Source organism: Erinaceus europaeus, chromosome 23 (genome assembly GCF_950295315.1).
Source record: "Erinaceus europaeus chromosome 23, mEriEur2.1, whole genome shotgun sequence".
Classification (NCBI taxonomy): Eukaryota; Metazoa; Chordata; class Mammalia; order Eulipotyphla; family Erinaceidae; genus Erinaceus; species Erinaceus europaeus.
Window position 1 is genome coordinate 779372 of NC_080184.1, and position 8819 is coordinate 788190.

The window sequence follows — 8819 nt, forward strand, 5'->3', positions numbered from 1 at the left end:
GGGGCGCCCAGGAAGGAGCGGACCAGGACCCGAGCTAAACTCCATACAAACGTTTATTCCCCCTTGGCGGGGCGGGCGGGCCGGGTCTGGGCCTGGCAGAGCCTGGGGGGGGTGGGAGACTGCGGCCCCAGGCCCTGGGGTCGGGGTTGGGCGGGGGCTCCCAGAGGCCGCAGGGGCAGCCTCCGGCCTCGGGGTGGGGGACCCCAGCACCAGGGCCTGGCTCCTCCGGGCTTTGGGGGGAGGGAGGGCGGGGGGGGGGGAGACAACTGTGCCAGTCATCCGGTTTAAATTAAGAAAATAATAAAAAGAAAGTACAAATGAGCGGGAGAGCGAGAGGGCGGGGCGGTGGCGGCGGCGGGGCGGCTGAGCAGCTGTTTATTGCACTGTGGGCCGGCGGGTGAGGGCGGGTGAGGGCGGCCGGCACCTCACCGGTCACCGCCGGGTCTGGGCATCCTGGCGGAGCTTCCAGACCACCAGGTGCATGCAGGCGATGGCGTCCTCGCTCGAGCTGTGCCCGTCCACTGCACACAGCCGGTCGACCGGTCGGGGTCAGGAGCGGGGCCCAAAGCACCCGCGCCCCGCGCCCCGCAACCCGCGCCCGCGCCCGGCTCCGCTCACCGCTGTCCTGGATGATCTGTCTGAGGTAGTCAGCCATGAGGTTCCGCAGGGAGCGCTTATAGGGGAGGCCCAGGCGGTGCGGGAAGAGCACGGCCGTGTCCACCACGGTGCTGTGGATCACCTGGGGGCGGGCCGGGAGGAGGGGCGTCGGCACCCACAGGCCCCGCCCCGGGACCCCGCCCTCCCATAGGCCCCGCCCCGGGACCCCGCCCCTCCCATAGGCCCCGCCCCGAGACCCCGCCCTCCCACAGGCCCCGCCCCGAGACCCCCACCCTCCCACAGGCCCGCCCCCACCTTGAGCGCCAGCAGGTCGCTCTCCAGGCTGTGGCCGATGAGCACCGTGTCGGCGCTGAACATGCTGAGCAGCACGGCCTGCACGTCCCGCAGCGAGGTGCTCGTGCCCGCCAGGTCGGCCTCCGTGACGCCCGAGAACCTGGGTGGGGACGGGAAAGCCACTGCTTCCTATGGCCCGCCCGCCCGGTCCCGGTCCGCGCCTCCGGCTGTCGGCCCAGCCCACCTGGTGTTGTAGTCCACGATGTCGTTGTCCGGCCGCACGAAGGTGTCGTAGACCACCTGCAGCTGCGTGTCCACCACCGTCACGCGTGTCAGCTCCAGGCCGTAGGTGGTATAGGACTGCGGGGCGGGGTCGGGACTCATGGGCTGGGGCTCGTGGGCGGGGCTCGTGGGCTGGGGCGGGGCTCGTGGGCGGGGCTCGTGGGCTGGGGCGGGGCTCGTGGGCTGGGGCGGGGCTCGTGGGCTGGGGCGGGGCTCGCGGACGGGGCTCGTGGGCTGGGGCGGGGCTCGTGGGCTGGGGCGGGGCTCGTGGGCTGGGGCGGGGTAGCAGGGCCCCAGCAGCTCACCATCTCGCAGTCCAGGGCAAAGACCCCGGGGTGCGCGTCGGGGGGCAGCTCCTTGGCGAAGGTCCTCACGAAGCCCTCCAGGTTCTCCTTGCGACCGTCCTGCACGTGTTGCTGGGGCCAGGTGGGCGGTGAGGGATGCGGGGGTCGCGAGGACCGGGAACAGGGGCTGGCGGGTGCGTGAACGGGGGCGGGGGTGCAGGGCCGCAGGGACGGGTGACAGCAGGGGCACCGGGCACAGCCTACCTTGGCGACCTGGCATCCCGCAGAGCCGATGGCGGCCGCGCAGCACAGGTACTGGGCCTCCCAGCCGCCGGCCACTGTGGGGGCAGCGTCAGCCGAGACCACCCTCGGGTGGGTGCCCCGCCCCGGCCAGGCCCGGCCCGCCCCGGCCCTGCTCACCGCGGGCCCTGCGGAGGCGGCCCCAGTGGTACAGACACTCCTCCTCACGCAGGCAGCGGCCCGTGGGCGACACCGTGTACTCCGCCCCGCAGCGGCAGCAGACCCTGCAGGAGGCTGGGGCCGGAGGGGGCGGGCGGGGTCAGGGCGGGGTCTGGGGATGGCCGCCCCCAAGGTCGAGGGTCTGCGGGACACTCACCGTCCTTGGGCTTCTTCTCGTCAGCCGTGAAGAGCACGGCGCCGCCGGGCCGCGAGGGGTGCGGGAAGGGGTACCCGTGTTCCTTCAGCTGCTCCTCGCTCAGGAGATAGTCACGCAGGCGGACGTACAGCGCGGGGCCTGGGCGGCAGAGGGGGCTGGGACGGGGGACGGGGACCGGGCGGGCGGGGGGCACCACAGGGGCCTGGGCGGCAGAGGGGCTGGGACGGGACAAGACAAGGGGACAGGACGGGTGGGCACCAGACCGCTGGGGCGGGCGGGCAGGGAGTGCGGGACGGGACAGGACGTGGTGGCGGGGCCGAGGGCGCTCACCCTTGAGGTCCTCCGTGCGGGGGCTGCCGGGCCGGCCGAGCGAGAAGCTGGTCTTGGCGGCCAGCCGGCCCCCCAGCACCACCTCGTGGGACACCAGCTTGCGGCCGCTGCTCTCTGGGGCAGAGTGGGCGCGGGGCGGGGTGAGGGGCTGCCCCCGCGGCGTCCCTGCCCCTGCTCCCCGCTGCCCGCACCTACTGCCTGGCACGGAGCTGGAGGCGGCCCCGGGCGCCAGGCCGCGCAGCTTCTTGAGGGCATTGACGGCGACGCTCAGGTAGACATTCTTGCTGGGGCTGCGGTCGTAGGCCACCTTCTCCTCGCTCAGGGCCTACGGGACAAGACGGGACGGGTTGGGACGGCTGGGGGGTCGCGCCCACGGGCCTGCTCACACCTCCACCCGCCCGGCCCCACACCTTCTCCACTGCCTCCTGGCTGGAGGCGCAGAACTTGAGGCACTCCTCCATGAACAGGTTGAGGTAGCGCTGGCGGACCACGGTGGGGACCTTGCCCCCAAACTCTCTGGGGATGACGGGCCTCTTTAGCCCCTGCGGAGACAGCGGCCCCGGGGCCAGGCTTCCTTGGGGTGGGCCGGGCCGGGCTTGCCGGAGGGGCCGCACCCCGGGGAGGACGCTGCTCCTACGCACGGCGCCCCGGGACGCCCCCTACCTGCAGAGATGGGCTGTGAGCCACACGCTTGGGCACGGCGACGGTGGTGGTCTTGGACGCCATGCGGGCGAGCGTCCGGGCCTTGAGCGCGGGGCCGGGCGGGGGGTGGCTGGCGCCGGCGGGGGGTGCGCGGGGGGCGGCCAGGGCTGTGGGGGCGCGCGGACCGTGAGCACGGGCAGACAGGACGCCCATGACCGCACGACACAGCACCAGGCAGCCGCGGCCTGGGGGGCCTTGCGGCGATAGCAACAGCGGCGGCATGGCGGGGGCCGGGGCCCGGGACCCGGGGGGGCCGAGGGCAGGGGCGCGGGGGGCCGGCACAGCCGGGCGCGGGGGCAGGCGGGCGGGCATGTTCCGGCCCGGACCAGACCCGGTGGGCAGCTGGGTGGGCGGAGCTCTGTGACCTTCTGCTGAGGTCACAAACAGCCCCCCGCCTGGCCCCGGGTTCCACTCTCTCCAGGCCTCAGCCCCCTCCCCTGCACGTCCGGGGCCCTCCCCTCCCACCTCCTTCCCTTCGCCCCCATGTCCTCTGGCCGCTGCTATCTGCGGCCGCGAGCGGGGGAGGCAGGGACAGTGCGGCCAGGCTCAGGGCCATGGGGGAAGGCGGGGCACCCAGCACCCAGCCCCCAACCGCAGCCCCTGTGGCCCTGGCACTTCAGACACCCACCTGTGGCCAGCCGGGGGTTAGGAGCGTGTGCCACCCTCCTCCTCTTCTCACCGGGCACGGATATGTGCACGGAGGAGGGCTTCCCAGAGGGAGGCTCGCGCGCCGCCTGCAGCCAGTGGGCAGAGTCCCGCTGTGCCTGCTCGGCTCGCCGGTAGCACACCTCCTGGGCCGTGGGAGGCCGGGCGGGGGGCGCAGGGGCACTCCTGGTGGGCTCTTCCTAGGGGTCGGGCGGGGCAGGCCTGAGTCCAGCGTCCGTGGGGCCGCGGTACCGTCACGCGAGGACACTGGCCCCAGGCCTCACGGCCCAAACCAGAGGGCGGCAGACCAGCGTCCACCCCTGCCCGCCCGCCCGCCACTGCCCCGGCCCCCACCTCCTTGCCCCGCTTGGCTAGGTGGGAGATGCGCCGCTTCTGCCCGGGCAGCAGGGTGCTGGGCGCCGAGGGCCCCTTGTCTCTGCGCTGCTCCCGCTCCTGTGGGCACAGAGAAGCCTCAGCCCCGCCCCCCAGGCCAGGGCCTCCCGGGAGCCAGGGACGGGCTGGGCGCTGGGGGCTGGGGACCGACCTGTCGGGCTGGCCGGCTGCGGTCCTGGTCCGGGGCCTTGGCGCGGCCGGCCTCCTGGAAGATGCGCAGGCACTCCTCCATGGGGTCCCCCTCCAGGTCCACCTCCCCCGCCAGGGCCGCCAGGTTCCCGCCTGAGGAGGAGGAGGACGAGGACGACGAGGAGGAGGGGGAGCAGGGCGGGCAGGGGGGAGCGGGCCGGGGGGAGCGGGCCGGGGAGGCGGGGGCCGTGCCCGGAGAGGCCTTGAGCCTCTTGTCGGAGGCCCGGGGCGGGGGGGCGGCCGCCTCAGGACTGGAGTCCGAGTCAGAGTCTGAGCAGCCAGAGCTGAGGCCGGGGGTCTCGGGGGGCTGGGCGGGGGGCCCCTCGTCCTCGCTCTCATCCCCGAACAGCTCAGCATGGCTCAGGGCGCGGCGCTTGGGCTCGGGGGCGGCCTTGCGCTCTGGGGGCGGGGGGGCGGGGGCGGCTGGGCCCAAGGGGGCTCTCCGGTCCGAGGCCGGCCCCTTGGGGCCCGGGGCCTCCTCCTCCTCCTCCTTCTCCTCCCCTCTCTTCTGGGCGCCCTCCTGGCGGTCCCGCCGCTTCTTCTTGGGCCACGCTGGGTCCCGGGTCCCGGGGGACGTCGGCTGGCCCAGATCCCCGCCGTCACACTGCACGGCGGTCTCCCGGGTGCCCCGGAGGCCGGCGTCAGCAGGGGGTTCCCCGGGCGCGGCGGGGGTCCGGTCCCCGTCCCCCTCGTCCTCGTCCTCGGAGAAGCGGGCCTCGGCGTAGGGCTCGCGGGGCCTCTTGAGCGCGGGGCTGTAGGGCTGGGGGCCGCGGGGTCGCTTGGGGGCGCGGCCCAGCAGGCGGGCGGAGAAGTTGGAGAGGGGGTCATACTCCAGGTCGGTGCTGGGCCTGCTGCGGTCGAGCACGTACTTGCCCCCCGGCCGGCCGGGCACGTACTCCGGGGTCCCACGGCCATGCGCCCGCTCCGGGGAGGCAGCCGAGTACTTGGGGGGCGCGGGGGCCTGGCCGCTGGCCTCCAGCAGCTCGCGGTAACGCCTCTGCTCCCGCTCCACCTCGCAGCGCACGGCCTCGATGGCCTGGTTCACCAGCTCCAGCTCCAGCAGCCCAGGGCCCGGGGTCCCGCCGTCTGTCTGCGGGGGCGGCTGTGGCGGCTCGGTGTCGTAGAGGTCGTAGCCTGGGAGGAAGCGGGCATCAGGCGCAGCTGGTTGCCACCCCCCCAGTCATGCGCGCAGCCCATGGCTCAGGGTTCAAGTCCAGCCGTGGCGACGGCTGTCTGTCTGTCCAGGCCTCCAGGAGCTGGGGGCTCAGGCGGCTGATTAAGGCGACACGGCCGGCCTGCTGCACCCGCTTCTCCCAGGGCGCCCGGAACTGCCCGTGGGGCTGACCTGCCTCCCAGGTGAGGGGTCCGACCCCCAGGCCCACCCGACCCAGCCCCAGAGGCAGGGGAGCCTGACTAATGGCGGCAGGGAGGGTGGGCGAGGCAGGGCCGTGGTTTCTCTAGCCGACCGGCGGCCACCCAGCTCGTGCCCGGGGCGTCCAGCCGCAAGCCCCACGGCAGCCTGGAGGGTCCCGGCTCCTCGCCCGCCCGGCCCTGTGCTCAGCCTCGGCCCCCAGCCCCCGGGACATCCGGCACCTCGAGGACCCTCAGGGGCACCCGGGTTCCAGGTCTTAGGGGTCTAGAGGTGCCCGGCCCAGGTATCGGGGGTCCCAGTCTTAGCTCCATGGGGCACCAGGCTACGGGCTGCGGGTGTCCCGGGTGTCGGGGTGTCCCGGGTGTTGGGGTGTCCCGGGTGTCCCGGGTGTTGGGGTGTCCCTGCTGTCGGGGTGTCCCGGCTGTCGGGTGTCCCAGGTGTCAGGGTGTCCCTGATGTCGGGTGTCCCGGGTGTCGGGGTGTCCCTGATGTCGGGTGTCCGGCTGTCGGGGTGTCCCGGGTGTCGGGGTGTCCCAGGTGTTGGGGTGTCCCGGGTGTCGGGTGTCCCGGGTGTCGGGGTGTCCCAGGTGTTGGGGTGTCCCAGCTGTCGGGGTGTCCCTGCTGTCGGGTGTCCCGGGTGTCGGGGTGTCCCTGCTGTCGGGTGTCCCGGGTGTCGGGTGTCCCTGCTGTCGGGTGTCCCAGGTGTCAGGGTGTCCAGGCTGTCAGGGTGTCCTTGATGTCGGGGTGTCCCGGCTGTCGGGGTTTCCCTGATGTCGGGTGTCGGGTGTCCCTGCTGTCGGTGTCCGGGGGTGTCGGGGAGTCCCGGGTGTCCCGGCTGTCGGGGTCCCGGCTGTCGGGGTCCCGGCTGTCGGGTGTCCCTGCTGTCGGGGTGTCCCGGGTGTCGGGGTGTCCCGGCTGTCGGGTGTCCCTGCTGTCGGGGTGTCCCTGCTGTCGGGGTGTCCCTGCTGTCGGGGTGTCCCGGGTGTCGGGTGTCCCGGGTGTCGTGGTGTCCCGGGTGTCGGGTGTCCCGGGTGTCGTGGTGTGTCGGGTGTCCCGGGTGTCGGGTGTCCCGGGTGTCGGGGTGTCCCGGGTGTCAGGGTGTCCCGGGTGTTGGGGTGTCCCAGCTGTCGGGGTGTCCCTGCTGTCGGGTGTCCCGGGTGTCGGGGTGTCCCTGCTGTCGGGTGTCCCGGGTGTCGGGTGTCCCTGCTGTCGGGTGTCCCAGGTGTCAGGGTGTCCAGGCTGTCAGGGTGTCCTTGATGTCGGGGTGTCCCGGCTGTCGGGGTTTCCCTGATGTCGGGTGTCGGGTGTCCCTGCTGTCGGTGTCCGGGGGTGTCGGGGAGTCCCGGCTGTCGGGGTCCCGGCTGTCGGGGTCCCGGCTGTCGGGTGTCCCTGCTGTCGGGGTGTCCCGGGTGTCGGGGTGTCCCGGCTGTCGGGTGTCCCTGCTGTCGGGGTGTCCCTGCTGTCGGGGTGTCCCGGGTGTCGGGTGTCCCGGGTGTCGGGTGTCCCGGGTGTCGTGGTGTCCCGGGTGTCGGGTGTCCCGGGTGTCGTGGTGTGTCGGGTGTCCCGGGTGTCGGGTGTCCCGGGTGTCGGGGTGTCCCGGCTGTCGGGTGTCCCTGCTGTCGGGGTGTCCCGGGTGTCGGGGTGTCCCGGGTGTCGGGGTGTCTCGGGTGTTGGGGTGTCCCAGCTGTCGGGGTGTCCAGGCTGTCAGGGTGTCCCTAATGTCAGGTGTCCCGGGTGTCGGGGTGTCCCGGGTGTCGGGGTGTCCCGGGTGTTGGGGTGTCCCAGCTGTCGGGGTGTCCAGGCTGTCAGGGTGTCCCTAATGTCGGGTGTCCCGGGTGTTGGGGTGTCCCTGCTGTCGGGGTGTCCCTGCTGTCGGGTGTCCCGGGTGTTGGGGTGTCCCTGCTGTCGGGGTGTCCCTGCTGTCGGGGTGTCCCGGGTGTCGGGGTTTCCCTGATGTCGGGTGTCGGGTGTCCCTGCTGTCGGTGTCCGGGGGTGTCGGGGAGTCCCGGGTGTCCCGGGTTGGGGTGTCCCTGCTGTCGGGTGTCCCGGGTGTCGGGTTTCCCTGGTGTCGGGTGTCCCTGCTGTCGGTGTCCGGGGGTGTCGGGGAGTCCCGGGTGTCCCAGCTGTCGGGGTGTCCCGGCTGTCGGGGTGTCCCGGCTGTCGGGTGTCCCGGGTGTCGTGGTGTCCCTGGTGTCGGGGTGTCCCGGCTGTCGGGTGTCCCGGGTTGGGGTGTCCCGGCTGTCGGGGTCCCGGCTGTCGGGTATCCCGGGTGTCGGGTGGTCCCGGGTTGGGGTGTCCCGGCTGTCGGGGTGTCCCGGCTGTCGGGGTGTCCCGGGTGTCGGGTGTCCCGGGTTGGGGTGTCCCGGCTGTCGGGGTGTCCCGGCTGTCGGGGTGTCCCGGGTGTCGGGTGTCCCGGGTTGGGGTGTCCCGGCTGTCGGGGTGCCCCGGCTGTCGGGTGTCCCGGGTGTCGGGTGTCCCGGGTTGGGGTGTCCCGCCTGTCGGGGTCCCTACCTGCGCTGGGGGGCCTGCGCTGGGGGGCTGCGCCCCGGGCCCCCGCGCCCCGCGGTGCCGGAAGTGGCAGTAGGGGCGGCGGCAGGGCCCCCCGGGCGCCCCGGGCCCGTAGGGACAGTCGATGGCGCGGAAGAAGCCGGTGGGACGCAGCATGGCGCGGCGGCGGGGGCCGGGCAGAGCCCGGGGCTGCGGGCCGCTCAGAGTCGCCGCCGAAGCCGCCGCCCGCGCCCGCGGACCCCGCCGCCGCCATCTTGCGCCGAGGCCCCAGAGGCCCCCGGGACCCGCCGCGAGGCACGCTGGGAGCGGCTGCCCGCGGCGCGCCTGCGCAGACTCGCCGGCTCCCGGGGGACCCGGCGCCCCCAGACGCCGCCCCGCCCCGCCCCGCCCCGCCCACGGCCTCCGGTAGCCTCGTCTGCGGCCCGGACCCCCCGTCCGCATAGGTGGCCCCGGCCCCGCGCGCTCCAGGCCCCGGCGGTGCGGTGCTGTCCGAGGCGCGCCTGACCAGAAAGACAAAGAAGCCCCCGCGGGCCTGGGGGCAGCGCGTTGGCCTGGGGCTGCGGCGCCCTCTGCTGGCCACGGCCTGTATGGCGGCCGCGGGCCGGGGC

The 8819-nt window shown here is 74.3% G+C and overlaps 1 protein-coding gene across 2 annotated transcripts; it reads right to left on the minus strand.

The window, feature by feature from the left end:
- Nucleotides 1-35: 35 nt before the first annotated feature.
- Nucleotides 36-8561, minus strand: REXO1 (RNA exonuclease 1 homolog). 2 transcript variants are annotated; one of them, XM_060181936.1, is made up of 16 exons: nt 8229-8561; nt 4295-5466; nt 4105-4203; nt 3734-3950; nt 3067-3212; nt 2814-2945; nt 2599-2728; nt 2404-2517; nt 2074-2211; nt 1878-1991; nt 1722-1795; nt 1479-1589; nt 1136-1251; nt 913-1051; nt 619-638; nt 36-521 (listed from the first exon to the last, which is right to left on the minus strand). In XM_060181936.1, exons 1-16 carry the CDS (start codon nt 8365-8367, stop codon nt 290-292), a joined length of 3093 nt encoding a protein of 1030 aa, XP_060037919.1. In that variant the 5' UTR covers nt 8368-8561; the 3' UTR covers nt 36-289. The 2 variants fall into 2 exon arrangements, with proteins under 2 accessions (XP_060037919.1, XP_060037920.1); XM_060181937.1 differs by having other exon boundaries at nt 332-521; nt 619-739; nt 8229-8558.
- Nucleotides 8562-8819: the final 258 nt, after the last annotated feature.